A 22,256-nucleotide genomic window follows, 5' to 3' on the forward strand; every position below is an offset into this window, starting at 1 on the left:
TAAATGTAATTTTATTTTATTTATCTTAACAAAAAACAAACATTTTAAAAAAAAACATCTCAGACAGCTTCAATCAACTATCCACTGGCCTTCCAGTACTGTAATAAAATACGCTGATACCCGTCAAATTCTATCTGTCGATAGAAAAATAATCAACTCTTTCACCAATCCCACTCCCAACACAAAAATGTACTCTTATTATTCTTATTCTTATTAAAGGCGACAACAACGCGAACAGGGCTATAGTCTTTGTAACCAGTATGTACGTCCTCAGTTATCGTCGCATCATCATGTAAACAAAACAGTATTGCAGAATCAACCACCACAAGGCGGCAGCATTGTGATAATAGCGCTTAATAACGGCGTGGAGAGTACAATAGGTTTGATAAAACTTGTAAGGAGCGTCTTAGGAGCTTATGGTTGATGTTAAGGTGTAGATTTATTTTCCAACATGCCCTGGAACAAAGTCTGAGCTCACGGTGCAAAGCCTTTTGGTCTGATCATCATCCTGACTGTTTTAAAGGACTGTCTCTCATTGGTGGGGTAATACTCTGTTGATATGTTGTGCCACGTCCCCCAGTAAATCCCGTCCCGGACTCCTTTGTATCTTCCCACATAGTACCTTCCGTTCAGGTTTGCAGCCATACAGGCATCAAACCACCAGCCGGAGCTGTAGTACGCCCCGCAGTTCCCGGATGGGTAGCGGTCGTGGTCCCTGTCCGGGGTGGTGAACGCTCTGTTGTTGTGATCGTACCTTTTGTTGAAACGCAGAGCATCACCTGCAGTACCTGAGTAACCGCCCACAGTCAGCCTGTAGCGCCACCGCTCATTCGCCACTTTGAACTGTTCATATTGCGCATGCTCCGTCACTCCGTCAAAATCCTCCAGCTCCACGCGCAGCACCATGCCCCTGTCGCGTGTCAGCAGGTGAATCAAATTGTTACCCAGCCAGAACTCCCCTCCATCCAGCTTCCCGAAGCCGGATCGATACTCCGCCCATGTGCGGTTAAAACTCACGCTGCCGTCCTGCCGGCGCTGCAGGAGGGTCCATCCTCCGCCATCCCGCTCCATGTCACAAAACACCGGGAAGCTGCTGCTGTGGAGGTCAGGGGTCACCAGGTACACTCCGCTGTTTGTCTCGCCTCTGAGGAGGTGGTCTGAGCAGTCCCTCACCACGCTGGTAACTATACATAAAAAAACACCATAACAGATCACAAAGTGTGCAAGGTCCACCAAATCCTCCAAAAGTAAACCCGTCCCCTCTGTGTTCCTGTCTTTCAGGTGAAATGATCATCTTGCAGCTGGAATGCTCCCTGACATGTGTTGAATGAGGTCATCAGGTCAGTGGAAAAACTACCTTTTCCACAATAAAAAGTTGGTTAGTGGCTAAGTTAATTTATGGCTTTAAGAAAGTGGACCTCCCAAGTAGATCTGGCTTTGGAGATGTTAACTAGAGACAGTTAAAAAATTAATAATAACTTTTATCTAGTTTATTAATAACTGACTTTTTAGTCACATAGTGGATATTAGGGATCTGAGCTTCACCTGTTACTGCCTAAATGATAAGGTGTTCCTTTAATTCAGTTAGATAGCTGGAGTCAGTTATTAAAATGAACACATTCATACATTTGCTGTAAACGCTGCACAGAAGTTTGAAAGCTGCCTGTCTGTGCATACTTGTGGTTTTATCCTCACACACTGCCACACATTTTGCACATATGCAGATTCCTCCTCTGACAAACAATAGCCATGATGTATGGCACAAAGATGATCTCAGACCACATCACTTTATTATTTTTTTTTTAATGTGAGCATCATTAGCGTTTATTATGTGGTCCTCTTACTGACAATCCTTTCAGCTTAGGTCATGATCAGTTAAAGCAATAAAATACTAATCTGCAGCAGTAACAGCATCAAGAATAACATGTTTGTTTTCCTTTTTCTGTTAGATATAACACTTTCTCCCTCTCCAAGTGTGCCCTCAATGTTATTTTTCTTTTTGTATTGACACAAAGCTACCATTACATGTCTGTGCAAGGTGATGCAAATCAGTGTTTTTTGCAGACTATTCCCTGAATCCATTTTAAAGTGGTTACACAGAGACCAAACTGTGATGGCATAAAATAACATCTCTTGCCTTTTGATGGTGTCAGAGTGCTTTCAGGTCTGGTGTCCTCAGGCTGCTCTTTTGGATGCCTCTCCGGTGGTCTTCCATTTGGGATCAGGCTGTTGTTGAGGAAAGCGGCCACCTGGTTGATTTTTACACGCAGCTCACGAGCACTGGGAGTGGAAGACTCTGCAGCTGGGGGCTTGGGGCCAGAGATGGCAGAGGTTGTTGACCTGTTGTCAGGGCTGAGTATGGAGGTAGTCTGGGACCTGGTAGAGGAGGATGGGATTGTAGGTGCAGGTTCCTCTGCATTGTGAAAAGCTTGTAAGCTAGAGTCAGATTTGGGAGTTGGTGTTGTGGATCCTGGACTGGTGCTAGGGATAACACTCAGGGAGTGAGGGATCCCATAGGTGATCTTGTTTGGGCTTGTTGTCACCGGGGTCAGCGGTAGCTGACTGACTGTTTGTGGCTTCAGATCAGACATAATCCTGCTGTTTGGACTCACTGTGAAGTCCTCAGTGTGAGTGTGGCGGTGAGGGGTGGGTCCAGTTTCCGGCCTGTTGGAGGTCTTTGGACCCAGATTGATCCTTTTCCTCACGCTGGGACTAAACTCAGAGCCTCTTGGTGTATGAGTCACATCAGCAATCTGTTTTATAGCCCCAGATGTTGGTGGCATGCTGGTTTGAGAGTTTTTGATGTTATCTGAAGTAGTCCAGCTGATTTGAAGCGGATCTGAATGTATTGTGGTCTTTGGATTTGGCTTTGGTTGCACTGCTGGTTTTGGCCTTTGAACTGGTGTTGCTCCTGGCTTGACTGTGGTTCTGATTGTTGGCCTGTATTGAGGGGGAGGCCTTGATTTGGCTGTTTTGTTGGACTCTGGCTTAGGCACTTTGTCAGGCAAGGACTTAGGTTCAAGATTAGGTATTTGGCTAGTCCGGGGTGTTTTAGGGCCCTGATGGGTTTTTGGTTTTGTCTTTGTGTTGGGCACAGACTTTCCAGGTTTTTGATGTGGCTTGGGCACCTGACCAGGTTTAGGTTTTTGGTTAATTTTAGGGATTTTTGGGCTGGGTTTAGGCTTTTGATTAGGGGGCGGGTCAGCTCGATCAGATTTAATTTTCTGTCCCAGTGTTGAGACTTTGTTCGATTTAGGTTCAGGTGTGGGATTTTCATCAGTTGTTTTCATGGACTCAGTTACAAGCTGTTGGTCAGGTTTTGATGTTTCAGGCCCTGACATTTGATCAGGTTTAGGTCTTTGGTTCGTTTTGTGGCCAGGTGGTGGGTCAGCTCTGCCAGCTTTAACCTGGCCAGGTGTTGAGATTTGTTTAGCGTTAGGATCAGGTGTTGTAATTTCACCAGATTTTTCCATTGACTCAGGTTGAGATGTTTGGTCAGGTTTTAACGTAAAGCTGTTAACCTCTGTTGATTCAGGTGCTGGGACTGGTTTGGGGTATTGATTTAGATCAAACTCTGGATCAAGTTTAGGTTTTTGGATAATTGTCTGGCTGGGTTTAGACCTTTGATCAGACAGTGGGTCAGTGATATCAAGATTAATCTTCTGTGCAGGGGTTGAGTTTTGGTTAGATTCTGGCTCAGGTGTAGGATCAGGTTTTCCCATGGACTCAGTTTGATGTTTTTGATCAGGTTTTGATGTAGATGACTCGGATTGTTTTAGATCAAGCTTGTGATCCGGTGTGTGTTTTTGGTTCATTTTCTGGCTGGGCTTAGGCTTTTTATCAGGGTTAAGTTTCTGTTTGGGTCTGAAGTCTTGATTAGAATTAGGATCAGGTGTGGGATGTGAATCGGGTTTTGATATAAAACTATTAGCTTCTGTTGATTCAGGCTCAGGGACTAATTTTGGATATTGGTTCAGATCAATCACTGGATCAGGAGTTGAGACCTGGTTGGATCTAGGTTCAGGTTTTTTCATGGACTCAGGCGGTTTGTCAGGTTTTGATGTAAAGCTTGTAGTTTCTGTTGTTTTAGTCTGAGGCTCTGGAGCTGGTTTGGGATGTAGATTTAGATCAGGTTTAGGTTTAGTTAGCCTGTGCCTGTGATCAGGCAGTGGATCGACTTGATCAGATTTGACGTCCTGTCCAGGTGTTGAGACTTTAGCTTTAGGATCAGGTGTTGATTGTTCATCATTTTCTGTGGACTCAGTTTGAAATATTTGGTCAGGTTTTGATGTAAATGTAGCTGTTTCTGTTATTTTAGATATGGAGTCATTGTTGAAATGAAACCTTTGTTCAAGTTCAGTTTTTTCTTCAACTTTTTGACTTTTGTCTGGTTTTTGCTTTGGGTCTGGCTTGTTACCTTTAGGAAGTTGAGCTACTTTTTCCTCAGGTTTTGTTGCATTCACAGTTTCAGGTTTTTCACGAGATGTGGGTCTCTGGACAGTTCTTTGGTTAGGTTTTGGGACTTGTTTAGGCTGCTTACCAGGTTTAGATTTGTCCGTTGTGGGTTTTTGTTGAGAAGGTTTCTGCTTTTGGTCGAGTTTTGTTTTTTTGTCAGGAGAAAGAGCTTGGTCCGGTTTACGGTCATTCTTAGGATTTTTAAGCTTTTTGTCTGCTTCAGGCTTAATTCCAGGTTTATGTTTGGCACCAGGCTTCAGTCCTAGGCCTGGCATGGGTTTCATGCTGGTCTTAGTGGTTGAGCTGATGTTCTTTTTAGCTGTCCCCTGCATCTGATCCCTGGCTCCAGAGAATGCAGTGGTATACAACTTCTGATAATATGTCGTGGTGGTCGTAGTAGTTGACGCAGTTGAGCTGAGATGACCCCAGAAGCCTGCCCCAGGTCCTACCTTGGATATAGAGTTAGATCTGGTAGAGGTGCTTGCTGTCTCTTGTCCTGGGCCACCCATTGTGGTTATTGTTGTGGAAGGGCTTGTGGGCTCAGAAATACCAGCTTCTCCGAGGCCTGTGCTTTGAGTTGGTCCAAAAGCAGTTATGGTCTTGTGACTGAGATCTGTGATCAAATCTACAGTGGAATTGGGCAGAGGAGGAGATGGAAGGGATGACGTAAAGATTTGATTTGAGTCTGTGGAGTCAGGCCTTGAGGCTAAGCTAATGGTAGAGTGAGGAGTCGGGCTGATTGAAACAAAGTCTGTTGTTTCAATTGCTGTGCTGGATGCTAGTTCTCCATCACTGTCGCTCTGCACACTCTCTGTTTTGATCCCCGTCTCCCTGCCGTCTACCTCCACCTCCCCCTCTTTTATAGTCTTCTCTTTTTCTGTGTGCCCGGTGCTTTCACTCTGTTTTGGTTTCTCATTATTTTGCTCCACTTTTATTCCCTTTTCCATTTCCTTCTCCTTCTCATCCCTGTGCCGTCTTTGTTCCTCATTTGTATGCTCATCATTGTCCTCAGGCATCTTTGTTCTGTCACTGGTTTCAGTGTTTTTCTTAGTTTTATCTTTCCCCATGCGATGGTCACTTTCTTCTGGTTTCTCTTTATTTTTAACGTTAGTGTTTATCTTTTTTTCTTTTTCATTTTCCTTCTTATCCTTCTTATATCCCTTTGGATTATCTTTTCCTGCATTTCTGTCCGGCTCTGTCTCTCTGTTACTTTTGTCAACAACCTTTTCTCTCTGCGTTTCCCCTGTTTTCTCATTTCCACCAGCAGTTGGCACCTGTGTCGGCCTCAGATTGTCCTTTTCTTTTGCCCCCTCTTTCTGAGTTTTTCCACCTTCTTCTCCTTTCTCATTTTCTTTTATGACTTCTGCATCGATCTTTCTTTCTGCCTCCTTTTTCTTTGTTTCCTTCTCGTTCACATTCATTCTTTTTCCTGAGTTTTCATCTATCTTTTTCTCCGTACCACTGTCTGTTGCACACTCTTGTCTTAAATCCTTGTTATTCTCTTGAAGTCTCTCAATCATCCCCTTCCTCTCATTCGACTTCTCATGCTCTCTCTCTCTTTGCTTTCCACACTCTTTCTCAGTTTGGCTTACTGTACAGTCTGCACACATCTCCCGCAGTTCATCCACGCTGTCCTTCAGCTTCTGCAGGTCTGTCACGATCTCCTCCAGCTGTCTGAGCTGTTGTGGCAATTGTACAGTCAGCGGCGGCAGACTGAATAGGTAAGGGCACGTGCTCCCATCCTGCCCCTGTCTGCATGGCCCCTGAGGCCTGAAAGTTGCAGTGCATGGTCCAAACCCCTTATCCCCCAGTAGGACTCCTTGATCAGAGTGTGCTGTGATCCAAGAAAGACTTGAGAAGGCCAGCAGGGTCCCACATACGCACAGCGCTGTTAACCTCATTGTGTCCAGTAAAGAGTGAAGCAAAAGGAGGGAGAGGGTGTAAAAAAGACCCACCTCAGTTTGTGAAGCGCAGCGACACTGAGAGGAGGAGGAGGAGGAGGAGGAGGAGGAGGGGAGGTGGGAGGGAGAAGAGGAGGAGGAACTGATGGAGCAATACAGTGGAAAGAGAGACGTTTTGAGAGAGAAACAGGTGGAAAAAATAGAAAGGGAGGGTGCGGATCCTTCTCAAAAGATGTCTGATAGAGGACGATAAGCATGAAGCGGAGGGAGGGATTTGTAAAATATTTCTACTTCATAATATCAGCAGGATTATAAACAGTTGGAAACCACTAATGAAATGCTACATAACCACAAAAGCTTGGGAAAGTGTGTGTCTTATTGTAATCCAATTATTACATTCCCATTTATTCTCATTCTGGTCACCTCCCTTAATGAGGACCATTTGGTATGCGTTCTCACTGCATGCTGTAATGATGGATGTACCACAGGCTTCAATATGCATATGTGTCACAGTTGCTTTGGCAGACGCTTCCTGGGCTTCCTGTTAGTATGTCCATAAACATGTGAGTGACAGATGTGACAGGTCAAAATATGCTATTGAAGCAAAACAATATTGGCTGCTGGGCCAGAGCCAGCAGATTGTTACGCAGATTTGTAAGGACATATTTAATATTACTGTAAGCTGTGTGCTTTAGTTGAGCTTTTAAATAATGAAAGTCAGGAATGTCAGATTTATCCAGGGCGGCCATTCGATTTAGAGGCTGCACCAGAAGAGCAAAATATGTCATGTTTTATTGACTTTATTCGGACGGTACTAATCCTCGACAAGTGTCAGGAATTGGTGAAGCAATCTCTGGGTGGAGAAGCTAATCTCACTGTGTACAGACTGTCTGTTCATCTGCGAGTGGGGCTCTTGGTTAATTCGTTTTGTCTACATATAGTCAGAAAAAAAGAGGGAAAGAAAACACAGTCACATGCACTAAATGAGGCATCTGCTTGGCAGGGAGTTTAGATAATGAGGCTTTAGTTTCTCAGACCCGTGGTGTAAATGTCAGTCCCACCACAGGACATGAGATATGAGTGATAGCATGCGATGCCAGCCAATGTTTGATGTTTCAAAAATTTGTCCATTTTTATTGCTTGTTAGAGTACTTAAATTGTCTTATTTTTAGACTGAAACATGACCCCTGTCCAGTTTTGTTCTCTGTCTCTCTCTCAGGCTGAGAGATTTCTCAGCTGTCCTTCTAATAATGACAAAGGAAACCATTTGTTTAGCGAGAGGACTGTGGGAAGCATCAGGTTAGAGATGAATAATGACTTAGAAGGGAAGAAAAAGGCTTGGCACATTATCGGCCTGCAAGTTCATATTATGTACATCTGGAGAAAACAGCACCTTGTAGGAGTGTAACAGCCTTAAATACCTCAGTGGATTGAAATTCATTTTCAGAAGACAGGCTTCAGCTGGACCAAACACTGAGACTGTGGGAAGGTGGACCTTTCCACACCTACGTTTACTTGTTTTTTTTTCCACTTCCTGGATGCCTTTGGTTATGATTATGTTATTTGAGCCCACAGACACATGAACCAAGAGCCTAATATTGATGTTTGAAATCACTTCAGACTACAACAAATATACAGAAAAGATCTGTCCTAAGTCATTTATTAGTTCTTGAAGGGGAACTGCAAATAAAAATCCTCCCAAATCTCTGTATCTCCTCTGAGCCACAGGGGCTCATGGACTTTATTGAGACACTGCCGGTCCTTCCTCTTCCTCCTGTGCTAACGCATGAGCTCATCTGACAGTTGCTGGCAGGATAAAAGCCAGAAATAAGTGTCATTTCACCTTTCACAGTCAATCCACTACTTCCAACACTTACACTGGGAAATAGTGTGAGAGAAATGTTTACACTCCTGAGAGACTTCAGTCTGAACACTGGGCTATATTGATTTATTATCACAGAGCCACATCTTTTGCAGCGCAGCCAAGCTTAAATCTTATACCCACACTGCTTAGCCACAACAAACTAACCTTGCACACAGGCTGTGTGATGAAGTTAGAGAACAGTTGATCGAGGTTAATAAGGTCCATTCATTTGATATTAGCCAATCTAAACTAAATCATTTTTTGCCAGCAGCTGCAGTGTACAGCCGGGATCTTTTGTTTTCCTGATAACACTCATTCTCCTGCTTTTACCCATTTATGGACAGCAGTTTTTTTCTCCTGTGGGTGCCCTCTTGGGATGCAGTGTTTTGAATTCCCTCAGTGAGCTGGCTTGGCCCACTCTTTGTCCTAGATCTTGTAAACAATGTGATTTTTTCCATACAGGGTAGAGCAAACATCTGACCATCAGTCCAGTGTTGCTGCCTGGGCTTCCTGGCAGACCACTTCAACTCCATCCACTTTGGGCAGAGGAGCCAGTGTCGTTGATCATGTCTGTTATATGCATAAGTGTCGCATTTCCAGCTGAACTGGAGTGAACCCAACAACTGTCGTAGTCCAGCGCCAGTCTGTGCAACACCACACTCACTCACACTGCCTGCCTGAAGGTATAAGCCCACCTGGACACAAGAACAAATAAACACACATGTATTTAGTGAAATGGATATATGATACAACACCTGTAATCCTGTGGATCAGTGTGTATCAGGTCAAAATTTAAGGTTAACTCTTCTGTCTTCACGTGTGCTTTCCTGTCTGCCACACTTTCATATTCACATGAATTTGTCTGCGGCCGGTTCTTTAATTCTTTGGTAACTGATACATTCCTTTGCCATGTGTGAGAATGTTTTTCATTGGTCAATTGACTGATAGTGAATCCCTAAAATGAAACAATCAAGTGTCCCTCACATCTGGGCTGAATTTCCTACAGCGAGCCAACACCAGATAACGTCAGGTCAATTTGTTTCTCATCCAAAAACCTGGACTTCATTAAGACATTGTTTGAAATTTCTATTAAAGAATCCTTGTCCTGATGAAAGATGTGGAAAGCGAGCGTAACATGGGAACAGATTATCTGCTGCTGTCACTGTCTGCCCGGCGGGACTGGACTCTGGGGTGAAAGTGGACATTTCTTCAGATCCGGGCACGCAGGAGAAAATAAATGTTTTTTTTTTCCTCACACGATGGATTATTTTACACATTTAAAGTATATTTTGTAGTAAAGCTTCTACAGGGACGTAGCAGTTTTCCATCATATCATATCCTGATGTTCATACTGAATGGATTTGTGCTGCATTCTGTATACTTCCCAGCTGTTGTTAATAGAAACCATATCATCACACAGATACACAGACGACAGAGAAACTATGAATGCACAGGAAGGTGTGCCCGAACACATCACAGACACATCTTTGCTGACCTTTTCTCTTTTCTGTACCAGTGCTTCATCCACAAAACTAAAGGTCAGCCGGAGGAGAAATCACTATCATTTCTGTTGTAAAAATCAACATGGCTGTAAAATAATTATTCAAAGCTGTTGCATGTAATATTTGTTTGGGGATAGTATTATTGATTGTACAGCTTGATAAAGAGGATCTCATTGTATTAATATTTTTATGTATTATAAATTATTATAAATGACTGTTTTCTTTGTACAATCTTAGTTTGTAAAGTATTAAATTGTAAAATGCACAGAAAGAAGTGCAGTTCTTCTCCTCAGTTACAGTTCAGAAGGAACTGTAACCAAATTACAAGTTGAAATTAAGCATTAACCACAAAACTACAACTAATTTCTTTGAGCAGGAGACGTTTCTGCAGCTGCTTTTTTATGAGAGCCAGAAATAACCTTTACTTTATTATCCTACAAACTGTGTCTCCTTCTCTATGGCAACGGTTTAAGTGTCTGTGCACAGTGTAACATTCAATGAACAATTTAGGTCAAAAGAAATAAACAAATCTCATTTTAGAGTAAGCCAACGTCAGCGCTGATGAACACTGTGTACACTACCTTTCCAATCCCTCTGGCAGATTAAGACCTCTGCTCTTGCGACTGCAGATTCCGATCAGGGCAGCATTTGACGGCACACAGATGAGAGAGCGAAAGAGAGCCATTTGACTGAACAGTTGGGAGAAATGTTATTTTTCACATTTGTTTCTGTTACATGTCCTAACAAAAGGAAAACGTCCATCCAATATTAGTATCTTACAAAAGACAACAATTGTATTGAAGTTTTAATCACATAATGTTGACATTAAATGGATAGTAGTGAGTGAATCTTGGATGGAATAAAAACTAGTGATTAACAATGTGGTGCAATAGTTATACACCTTAAACGGTCATCTCTCAGCAGCTCAACAGCTGAGCCTTCATGACACAGTAAACAGTCACACAATTCTGTCTCTTTACTGCCATCTAGTGACAAATGCAAGAAATGTGTCAAGAAAAAGGGCAAAAAAGATTTAAATTGCACATCTAATAAATGATCTAAGTAAATAATCAAAAAAGAAATATGCTAAATATAATTTTTTTTCCCTTATTATTATGGTATTCTTTTTTTCGTCTATTCTTTACATTTACCGTAGTTTATTTTTTCATATATTAGTTTGAGCTTATATTTTGGTGTTCTTGGAATATTCATGAGCACCAATCCTTCATTCTGCATATTATTCTTATTATTATTATTATTATTATTAGGGCCGGAGCACCGAGTCGTGCGAAGGCCCTATTGTAATAGTAGTGTTTTTTATTATTATTTGTCCTCCCAAACAAATGCATTTTTCACGCCTTTGCCATTCCCCAAAACTCACCAAATTTTGCACACTCATCAGGGGGGGTGGTGAAAAATTTGATATTTGTGGTCGCTGCAAATGGGCAGGGCAAAATGGCTCTACAGCGCCCCCCTGAAATTTTCAAAACACCCCTCGCATTTGTCATAGTTTGGCGTAGGTCCACGAAAATCGGTACACATGTTTATCATACCAAGACGCACCATGACCTTGACACCATGACCTCAACCCAACAGGAAGTCCGCCATGTTGGTTGGAAGATTTCCACCATTGGTATGCGGACGAACTCCTCCTAGGGATTTCGCCCGATTGACTTGATATTTGGTGGAGGTCATAGTTACGCTATAAAGGTCACCTAAAGGACCTGCTGATCAAAAGTTATCAAAAGCTTTTCTCTAACTTAAAGGGCGTGGCCTCTGTTGCTCACCAAAGTGTGGCGACGATTCATGATTTCGCCAAAAAACTTCGAACGGCTCTCACGCCCGCATACTTTATCCAAACGTCTTCAAACTTTATGAGCATGATGTGGGCTCCACCCTGAACGCCTCCAATATGTCGAAACCGTGGCGCTCCCTGCTGGTAACAGGAAATGACCTCTTTTTACTCGACGTGTAATGCTCCTACATAGTTGACACCATCAACTTTGTTTCTCTAGAACCTTCCCAACTAGTTGGTGAAGCTACACTATGAAGGCCGTGAAGCTGTGTGCAATGGTGTCCATGTGGCGGCATGGCGGTTGTCGATTCTTCACCGTGAGATTAAGTTTGCGTTTTTAATGACCTTAACGACCTTCTATGATCATGAAAATTCATACACATGTTCACGGGGGCGTGCCCTAGCAACTGATGGGGGTCTCGTAAGTGGGCGGGGCAAAATGGCTCAATGGCAATACCCCTCTCCATAGGGTTTTCTTTGGAGTAGGAAGACAAAAATCGGCACACGGACATTCCAGGTTAACTTCAAGTTTTTTTCAAAAAATTATAATTTTTCAAATATTAAGCAATTTATGCGTCATTTTTAACATGGGAGTCTATGGAGGAGCCTTCAAAACCACCCTTAACTTTGACATGCCACTAGTTCCACATGCTTTCAGCTGCAGAAACCGTTCAAACATCATTCTGTTCAGCTCTTCAAGGGCTATTAAACGGATTTGTTCAAATATGTTTCGTTTTCAAAATATTAATAAAAATTCAAAAGCCATTTAACATTGAAGTCTATGAGAGAGCCCTTCAACAAGGGTCATCTGCCAAATGTATCTCCTCCTACAAATTTCAAGCTAGAGACTCCATAACAGGGCTGTTACCGTGGTGACAGGCTGACACACAAGAAGCTTTTCCACCTTAAAATCACACAGCCTGTGCTTCTGATAAGCTTATGGAATTATTCCAGCCTCTGACCTTTCATACAGTATATTCACAGGCTATTCTTTAAGGTCATGACTTCATATTGTTCTTGTCTTTAACATTTTCTACTTTTCAAAATAAGAGCTTCATCTTTTCAAATTCTTAACCGTGTTTCAGCAAATTAAATTCAGATTGCACTGACTGGTATTAATACTGCAGTCAGTTCCGCCTCTTGTCCTGCAGGCTGTAAACAGACCGTCTCCAGCGCCCCTTCCTCCTTACGTCCTACGTATCTCACTAAGCCCCGCCCCCGGTCTGGCTCTCACGCACCAGTTACGTCTGACCGTAAAAAATAGAAACTTCCAAGATGGCCGAGTCCGTGGACTCCATGCATTTCGCAGCAAACAGCAAAACAAATTCCCCTAAACCACTGATAGCTAAACGGCCACCGGAGAGCCGTCCGCAGTCTTCCAGCGACATTTTCCCACCGCCCATTAAGAAGGTCCGGGTGGAGGAGAAGGGCCTGAAGCAGAGAAAACTGAACGGAGAGGTGTGCGCAGGGGAAAAACACAACGGGAAGCAGAGTTGTGGGAGCCCAGCGAAATGGAGTTTCGGCCCGGCCAAGGCGAGCCACTCTACCGCCGCCGCGGTGCCAGCTACTCCCGCCAGGAAAATCTTCAAAATCAGCAACTTTCTCGCTTCACCTCCCAAAGTGAAAAAGGCTAAAGAGAAGCGACACAAGGAGAAAAGCAGTGAAGCGCAGCGGAGCTCTGTCGCTGGTATGGAGAAAGTGAGCCCAGCTAGCTGCCATACAAAGACCGAGAACGGCGACGTGAAAATGCTACAGAAAGGTAGGACAGCAGAGCCAGGCTGAGTCTCCACGGGACTCTGTTTAACCAGTTTATGATCAAATGTAAACCGGATAGAGAGCTATACTGTGTGATAAAACCATTTATTAAATTATTTCATAATTTACTGTACAGCAGGCCTCAGTATTTATAAGGCCCAGATGGTGATGTATACACGTGGAAATGTTTGTTCGTTAGTTTTGTCTCTCAGAGTGAATTTCATCCCACTCCACAGATCATCGTGGGAAGGAGAAGAACCGAGAGGAGAAGAAGAAGGAGAAGAATAAAGAGTGGAAGAACCACAAACTGCCACCTGTACATGACATAGCGAGGGAAAACGGAGAAGTGATTTCCCCCCAGAAAGGTAAGAAGATGAGATCCCACTGACACAGCTGACCAGATAACAAGAGTGACAGGTTCAATATTTTGGAATACATTTTCATTATTTACTTTTTTTTTTTTAATTGTTTTGGTTGCATGCAGCACACATGAACATGTTTGCTCATTAATGATGATAATTGTAAATTTAAAATAAACAACTCAAAGCAAATAAGTTCAGTTTTATTAAGCATGCTATTTAAAATAATTTGTCAGAAATTTAAATGAAAAGTAAATAAGAAGAAAATACATGCCATTTCATATACAGCCATTCTAAATGTAACCTAGCAGAACATGTGAGGCATATAAACATTATGCAACATTTTCAATGAAATCCTAAGATGCCCCAAAAGGGACAGAACCATGTACTTGCACTGACAACATTCTTGTACTCCCTTACAGACCCCAAGGAGAAGCCCAAAGCCGGTTCAGAGGAAGACCTCCTGCTGAAAAAACTCAAGAAGAAGAAGAAAAAGAAGCACAAAGATGGCGAGCGGGTGAAGGAGAGGCACAGCCGGCCCAAAATGTATAACCGCTCTTGCCAGACTGTGTGCTCAGGGGTGTCTCTGGCTCTGCCTGACTTCCTTAGTCGAATTAACGGGAACAATAGCAGTAGTCTAATCCACACCACACCACAGCACCACCACGATCCTGCTGTTACTGCTGCTACCTCCACCTCCATGTCTGTGGTCAGGGACAGGCTTGGCTACAGCTCACCACACCTCTGCACGCCCGCACCAGGCCTACCCGGGATGGAGTTTGGCCATTTGATCCACATCGAGCAGCAAGCCAATGGGGGGGCGTCTGTGGTGCACGCCTACAACGAGCAGCTCTCCTGTCTGTCTCCAGCTGAGATGCAGCGCTTCGCCCAGGAGTTTGTGTCCCTGTCGTTCAGCGAGGACGAGGCCCCGGCTGCCTGTTTTGTGATGGGAATCATCCATGGAGCGGCGTCCTACCTCCCAGACTTCCTGGATTACTTCTCTTACAAATTTCCCAATGCACCAGTGAAGATGGAGGTGCTTGGGAAGAAGGACATAGAGACGACGACCATGGTCAATTTCCACTCTCAGGTGAGACTTCCGTTTTTGTTTAGTTAATTCATTGGATGAGACAATGCTGACCTGTCTGCTGCTTTGATGCTGTGAAGTGTCACTCTGTAGTCTGGAGGTGTGAGCAGCACAGATTTGGCTGTCAGCAGTGGAAGCGATGCATCAGCAGTCTTTGTTGGGGTAGTCAGGGCTGCACTGAGACATTGTCAGTTGTGTCAAAAAGTTGTTGTTTGTAAAGCTGAAAACACTGATGGTGTTCAGGTTGTCGTGGCACCTAAAGTTTGTGTTTTATTTTCATGTCACTTGCTGTTGAAGAAAGTTTGTAGGATGTAAAGGAGTGGCTACAGGTTCTTGAGGGTTGCTTCATGGTGTCTTTGGTTTGTGTTTTACTCTGAGAAGTTTACTTCTCAGCTGTCTAAACCTTCAACAAACACAGTTTATGTTGTTGTCTGTTTTTTAAGGTTGATTCTGATCACTTCCCATTCTCACTAAATTGTTTAGAAAGAGAGGTTTTTAATTTTAAAGGTAGGGTAGGAGATTTTGAAAACTCAGTGAGAGTCAGCCAGATTTTGAAAATAAACACACGCCCCTTTCTCTCGGACCTCACCCCGAAGCCACGCCTCCCAAACAGTCTGTGACTTCGGCCATCATGCACGTACCTCTCTGGTGTGCGCAGAGCAGGAAGAGAGTGACAACCAGCCAATACTAAGCACAGGGGTGCCTCGTAGGATTGGCTGATGTTTTTAGTGTTTTATAGCTTCCACAGATGATTAATATTCTTTGTTTTAAAGCGAAACTGCCAAACTAATTGGTTGCTATCGGATTGTAAAGAGAAGTTACACTAGTTTAACAAAAAGTGCATCAAAATGAAATCTCCTACCCTACCTTTAACATCTAAAATCCCTTGATTAATTAACTTGACTTAATACAAATAAGGTTACTTCTACAGTATCTTAACTGTAGAAATACGTTTTTATAGATTGGCACAAGTGTTGTCATCAGAAATCTCCAGTTTTAGGTTCATGCTTTTTTTCTCCATAAAACTTTAGACTGGTAGCACAGAGAATACACTGGAGTTTAAGAAAACACATGCATAGTGATAAAACACCAGCAAATTAAGTAAAAGTCTTGGTCAATCCACCAATACATGCACCGTGAATACATAAAGAGGCGCGCTGCAGTACAAACAACGTTGTTATTTTAACTTAATTGCCAGATTCAGCTCTTAGGTTATTTTTTATTATTAGCCAGCGAGTCAAATAATCTGGGAACATTTGTGTTCACACAACTTGCAGGGCTTCAGTGTTTCGCTGTTGATGTTTTCTTCATGTTTTCTTCCCCTCTCACCATATGAGACAGGAGCCACTTTCACACAGGCGGTACTGTTGCACCTTTAATGTGCCCCACTGAGTGAAAGGTACAAGAGGCGGAGCAGCAGAGCGTTTTGTTGGAGGTAGCCACAGCGCTCTATGACAGCAGCCCCTGACACAGCATTATAGCTTTGGTCCTTATATATGTACAATGATACATGGTTTGTGTCTATATATTATAAAATCTGCACCAAGAAAATGTGCAATTTTCAAACCTCAAACTGTCACTTTTAGAAAAACTGTCATAGGTAGGGAACACTTTCACAGGCATAAGATGTTGTTGAATTAAGTTTATTTATTTGATCATAGCAGTGAGGTTTGTGTTTGCATTCACCACAGCACCTGTAACATCCAACCTCTATTTTGTGTGTATTCAAAGTAATCAACACATTAAACATGTAATTTGGAGAACTACCACCATTTTAACATTTATCAGAAATGTCCTGCCTCTTATTGTGAGGCATAGTCATCTGGTTGTTTATCAATAATAATAAATGGTTAAGAAACTACCATTCTGTTAAATCTTTTCAAATTATTCTTCATCCACATCTTCACTATCAACATTGAATTCATTTGGGTCAGGAAAATTCAAAATGATTTATGCCAGAGAGAAAGAGACCCCTTACTGGGAGGAAAATGATTCCAAAGTCTTTCTGTGGAGCGCACTGATACTCCATGTGCTTTGTAATCGGATAGTGCTTCAGCTTGTCTGGCATCATGACTTCCACCCTGACCAACCTAAGGCAGATGGTGCATTTCGTCCTGTTGCTGTTCTCAGCAGCACCAAACTCGATATAACCGTCAGCAGATTTAACTGGTTTTGATTTTAACGTTGCTCGATTTATATGGAGTGTGTGATTGATTCATGACTGCACTCAGACTGGTACGATGTGTCAGAATCATAGTTTCTACTGGCACTGAGTTTACATGTGGGAGTGATGGATTCAGTATTTTATTGCAGGCTTGGCTGAAGTTTGCTGTGTGTCACAGGGGGGTCTTCTGTTCTCACTTTGAGATTTATTTTTTGTAGAGCTTACCAGACGGCATGTTCTGATGTTGCAACGTGTTTTGGCTTCATTGTTTGACTTCAAGTGTTTTGTGTTAAACCTTTAACATAATCTGCAAAGTGAAGTTGATCAAACCTTCTAAATGAAAGAGGGAGAGTAGAAGAGTGCATCTCGTGCCATATTCAGCATTGACTTGGTGGGATCACAGTGCGTTAGGTGTCTGTGCTCCTCTTTTTAAAAGTGTAGTCAGCCTAATTTCAGTCATTTTCCTGCTGGAAAATAAATTCTCCTCCATTTGAAGTCAAATGTCATCACATTACTCTGCAGGGAGGATAATGGTCTTCTTTGTTAATGGATGAACTGCCTCAGTAAAACTCTGAAAGTTAATATTAACAGCTGTCTTTTTTCCACAGTAGTTAAACACTTGCAGGTTTCTATCGATCTAGTCAGCATCAGGTGTTATGATCTTAGTATTGCCACTGTAGTCACATCACATGTTAACATTGGTGCTATGTATGTACAGTTTTCAATGGAAACATAGTTATATTAAACATGAATAAACCTTCATTATTACCAGATTGACTGTAATTAACAACCTATTAAAACCCCACCCACACTTATATTAAGTATGTGAGGAAAATTGAGGAATTTTTGAAGGAGACATAAAAACATCTACATTTGCTTCAGTTTTGCCATAAATAGTAGATTTGTCAATGTGACTTATTGACTTGCATAATGAAATTGACAGTTTATGTGTAATTTATAGTAGAATTCAAACAGAATAAAAAATTGACCATTATATGTATATTGTTCTGAAACAAGCGGTTCATCAGAAAACGTGTGACTGCTCTCTATTTTGCTTCTCAATAACAAATTTTTGTTAAATATTATAGCAATAAATAAGATGATGTTATTATCATTGTCAGCAAAATCATCCAGAAAAAGCATGAGAAGAATTCAGAAAGCACTCTTATACAGAGACAAAATTACACTTAAAAAAAAAAAGTGTCACCTCCAGGGACAGAAAGTCTTCAGTAAACCGAAATCTCCATCTCACTGTTGAAGTGGACACTCAGGTGAACCTGGATGTCTGAGTTTTGTCCTCAGGATGTGGAGTGCATAAAAAGATTTATTAATACACTGTTGTTTATTTCTCAGTGACAGAAGCTTAACGGTTTAGTGCGTGTGCTGAAAATACACAACCCTTAACAAGCAAAGATTCTCAAAATCTGTTTTTAAATTCCTTTTTTATAGTTGTTATGAAGTAGCAGTGTTGTGCAACAAACTGCAGATCACGTGTGTTTACATATTGATACCTGCTTAGCCTGATGTGTGTCCTCTGTGGCACCTCCCTTAGGTGAAGCGGACATATTCCCAGGGAACGTACCGTGCCGGGGCCATGCGGCAGGTCAGTCTGGTGGGAGCTGTGGATGAAGAGGTTGGAGACTACTTCCCCGAGTTCATCAGCATGTTGGAGGAATCCCCCTTCCTGGAGGTTAGTGTACAGTAGTGTCAGTATACACACATTACACACCCCATTGCAGAGAGTGTGATGTCAGCATCTGTTTAATGTCTCCCTTTGTGTGGCGTCCTTATGTAACTTGCCGTTTCACACCCTGTGTTTTCACAGAGGACTCTGCCTTGGGGAACTTTCTCAAGTCTGCGACTGCAGAGCCCCACTGAGAGTGACGACGGCCCCATCATGTGGGTCAGACCAGGAGAACAGATGATCCCGATGGCTGACATGCCAAAGTCCCCCTTCAAAAGGAAAAGGTGTGTAAAATGGTGTACGTTTCAAAAGCCTTTCACTGGCACCTGTATGTTCTGTGTCCTGACTGATTTAGTAAATCTTTTTTTAAGGTCCACCAATGAAATAAAGAACCTACAGTATCTGCCGAGGGCTAGTGAGCCCAGAGAAATGCTGTTTGAGGACCGGACGAGAGCCCATGCCGACCACATCGGTCAGGGCTTTGAGAGACAAACTACTGCTGCTGTAGGTGTCCTGAAAGCTGTGCGCTGTGGAGAGGAGTGAGTATAATTTTTACCTAATCACAACTATTTCTGCATAGAATGTTTTATTACTAGGTGTTTTCTAATGTGTGGATACTACACAATGGTGACTCATGAAGAAACTGTGTGTTTTTCTTTACAGCAGTGACACCCCTGCCCGGATCACCAAAGATGTGGTGTGTTTCCATGCAGGAGATTTTCCTGACGTGGTCATGAGGCTACAGCTGGACCTCCACGAACCCCCACTGTCTCAGGTGCGTCACCTTTCTTAACTTTGCATAACTTGCCAGATATAAACAGACATTTTTTATCTCGGACCACACTCCAGTGACTTCACCTGAATAGTTTAAGTAACATTGTTGATCTGATGTTGATCACTGTAAAATAGTTTCTAGTTTTGTGAGTGTCTCTAATTGTCATGTGCCTCTGTCCCTGCCTTCACAGTGCGTACAGTGGATCGATGACGCCAAGCTGAACCAGCTCAGGAGGGAGGGGATCCGATACGCCCGCATCCAGCTCTACCACGATGATATCTACTTCATCCCCAGAGGAGTTGTCCACCAGTTCAAGACCGTGTCTGCTGTCTGCAGTCTGGCCTGGCATATTCGACTCAAGCAGTATCACCAACATGAGGAGGAGGAGGAAGAAAAGGTGAATGAAGAGAAGTGTTCACCGACAAACATAATACTTCATATCAAAGAGGAGGAAGAGGAGGCCGAAGACGGGAAGGAGTGTGACCTTGCTCTACAGACGGTGACGAAGCTCGAGGATGAGGACATCAAGGGAAGGGAGGGGCTGCCCTCACAAACTCCGACACAGATTTTCAAGGAGGAAGAGCAAGAGAACAGAGCTGAGATGAAGGAGTTATCGGCAACACAGTCACTACCTTCTGTCAAGAAAGAGAGAGATGAAGGTGAACTTACTCCCACACTAATTGAACCTAAAGCTGAGGAAGATGCAAGCAAGGGGGTTGAAGACGCATGTCAGGCACTGCAGAAAGGCCTTGAGGAGGGAGGAGCAGACAGTGCATCTTTAAAATCATTACAGCAAAATAGGAAGGAAAGTGATGCAGAGGAAGATAGGCAGCAAAAGACATCTCTGTTAGGTCAGGGTCTAAAAGATAAAAGCAAAGATGGTACAACAAGCACTTACAACGCACCACAAATCAAGAAGGAAAAGGATAAAGTAAAAAGAGAGAAAGATGAAAAAGAGAGAGCTAAAGAGAAGAGGGACAAGGATAGGAGTAAAGAGAAGGAAAAGGACAAAAAAGACAGGGTGAAAGACAAAGACAGAGAGAAGGACAGGGTAAGAGAGCAGGAAAAAGTGAAGGCTGATGGAGGAAGAGACAGTAGTACAATGATGCAGCCGCAGATGAGGAAAAAGGAGGATGAGGATCGGACAAGAGAGGGCAGTAAAACCTCAACTCAAACTGCCCTGCCTGCTCAGAGAGATGAGAAGTGGGCCAAGGAGTGGGACTCAAAAAGTCAACACCATGTCAAGAGAGAGAAGGAGCCTGATAAAGACAGGGGAGCCTTGCAGGCAGCATCTCATTCACGGCCAGATAAAGAGGACGCTCGAGACTCCTGTTCACATAAACACAAGTCTTCACATGGGAAAAAGGAGAAAAGCGGCCACAGGGAGGGCAAGGAGGGCAACACATCAGGTCTGCAGGCAAAGTCAGGGAGAGAAGATGGGAAGACTCCCAAAACTGCAAACCTTCAGGTTAAGAAAGAAGGAAGGAAAGACAAAGATGTCAGCAGCAGCAAAGAGGAGAAGAAGAGGCCTACTTCTGCCCAACCTGAACACAAACCACCACGGACGCTTGTCACCTTTGACCTCTTTAAACCAATGGAAGCCCACCAAACTTTGGCACTTTCCTTCACAGATAGTAGACCTAAGACCCACCATCACAGTGACTCACGAGGCTCTTCCTCTAAGCTTGGATCTGACAGTCGGACAGTTGTGTCCTCTAAAGGACCAAAAATGAAGGACTCGGTGCAGGGAAAACCTGCCACAGTACTACAGGACTCGTTAAAGCAGCCTCTCAAAACACACACACCCCAAACACAGAAAGACTTTTTAATATGAATGTCTAGATATCCAGTCTTCTTTTTTTACTGTACAACTTACACCAAGGCTTTGTTAAAATATTTGAAAGCGCCTCCTTCCTTCTGACAATAGCTGGTCTTTCTAATTTTGAAGATGAGCAAAAGCATTCCAATATTTTGACACAGCCACGATTCCTGTGACGCAGTGAAACAAGGATGCGCTCTCCAAGTATTTTAACAGTGCCTAAAGAATGTAAGCTAAGTAGCTCACTTCACGTTTGTTAGCAGATGTATGTAGGCTTTATATAAAATGTTATGTGACCTGTGTGTCAGTGCCGGTGCACTACTTAGCTTCGCTCTTAAAGCACCTATTTTAGGTACTGGACTAGCCAATCTGAAAACAACCATCCTTATTCACTGCTATAGGAATTAACTACATTCACTGTTTGGGACACGGCAGCAGATCAAAGCTGAAATCTTTCTATTGTTGCTTTAGTCAATGGGGTTTCTTATTTAAAACACTCCAAATTCAGAGGAAGTAGTTGTTTTCAGACTGGACTGTTTGACTCACACAGGGCTGTAAATGATACTGTATGTACCAAAACTGTACAGTATAGATGTTATTAGCACCAATGTGAGAAAATGTATACAGAAATTGCATATATTTTTTGTAAGACAAGTTTTATTTTCCATAGAACTTATTTATATCATTTACTGTCTGTTTTTATTTGAAACCAATGTATGTGAAAATTTCGTTGTAAATACATTTTATTTCCTAAGATAAGACTTGGTAGTGTGATTTATACTCTGATCAGAACCTCTCAATAAATGGTTCAGTATGTTGACTTAAGTCAGGGTTGATGTCTCCTCTGCACCTTGTATCAATACATTTTCCATTTGTCTTCTTTGCTCTTCTATTGGATTGAGATCCAACACTGAATACCAGGATTGATTTCAGTTAATACTAAGCTACAAAATGCTTAAAGTGACAAATGAGTAAGCAAGTATGATAATCACAAACGATGGCATTCTGACACACCCTTCCTATGCCAGAGACTACTCTGATGTCCATCCTGCTGTTATTGTCAGTGTGTCAGAACAAGAACCTTTTTCTGGCTATT

General features: G+C 42.7%; 2 protein-coding genes across 2 annotated transcripts; one reads left to right on the forward strand and one right to left on the reverse strand.

Annotated features, from left to right (window-relative positions):
- Window positions 1-94: 94 nt before the first annotated feature.
- Window positions 95-6,408, reverse strand: LOC114437038 (proteoglycan 4-like). The gene is made up of 2 exons (XM_028407399.1): window positions 2,138-6,408; window positions 95-1,184 (listed from the first exon to the last, which is right to left on the reverse strand). Exons 1-2 carry the CDS (start codon window positions 6,354-6,356, stop codon window positions 475-477), a joined length of 4,929 nt encoding a protein of 1,642 aa, XP_028263200.1. The 5' UTR covers window positions 6,357-6,408; the 3' UTR covers window positions 95-474.
- Window positions 6,409-12,785: 6,377 nt separating this feature from the next.
- On the forward strand, window positions 12,786-21,916 carry LOC114437042 (round spermatid basic protein 1-like). The gene is made up of 8 exons (XM_028407409.1): window positions 12,786-13,276; window positions 13,509-13,637; window positions 14,054-14,721; window positions 18,435-18,572; window positions 18,708-18,850; window positions 18,938-19,105; window positions 19,230-19,341; window positions 19,532-21,916. Exons 1-8 carry the CDS (start codon window positions 12,793-12,795, stop codon window positions 21,173-21,175), a joined length of 3,486 nt encoding a protein of 1,161 aa, XP_028263210.1. The 5' UTR covers window positions 12,786-12,792; the 3' UTR covers window positions 21,176-21,916.
- Window positions 21,917-22,256: the final 340 nt, after the last annotated feature.

The sequence above is a fragment of the Parambassis ranga genome, chromosome 6 (genome assembly GCF_900634625.1).
Source record: "Parambassis ranga chromosome 6, fParRan2.1, whole genome shotgun sequence".
Taxonomy (NCBI): Eukaryota; Metazoa; Chordata; class Actinopteri; family Ambassidae; genus Parambassis; species Parambassis ranga.

Coding starts and splice junctions, on each gene's coding strand:
- LOC114437038 (XM_028407399.1), bottom strand. CDS start 6,356: ATGAGGTTAACAGCGCTGTGCGTATGTGGGACCCTGCTGGCCTTCTCA. Junction 1,185..2,137: donor CACTCTGACACCATCAAAAG/GCAAGAGATGTT, acceptor TTTTATGTATAG/TTACCAGCGTGGTGAGGGAC.
- LOC114437042 (XM_028407409.1), top strand. CDS start 12,793: ATGGCCGAGTCCGTGGACTCCATGCATTTCGCAGCAAACAGCAAAACA. Junction 13,638..14,053: donor AGTGATTTCCCCCCAGAAAG/GTAAGAAGATGA, acceptor ACTCCCTTACAG/ACCCCAAGGAGAAGCCCAAA. Junction 18,851..18,937: donor TCCCCCTTCAAAAGGAAAAG/GTGTGTAAAATG, acceptor TCTTTTTTTAAG/GTCCACCAATGAAATAAAGA.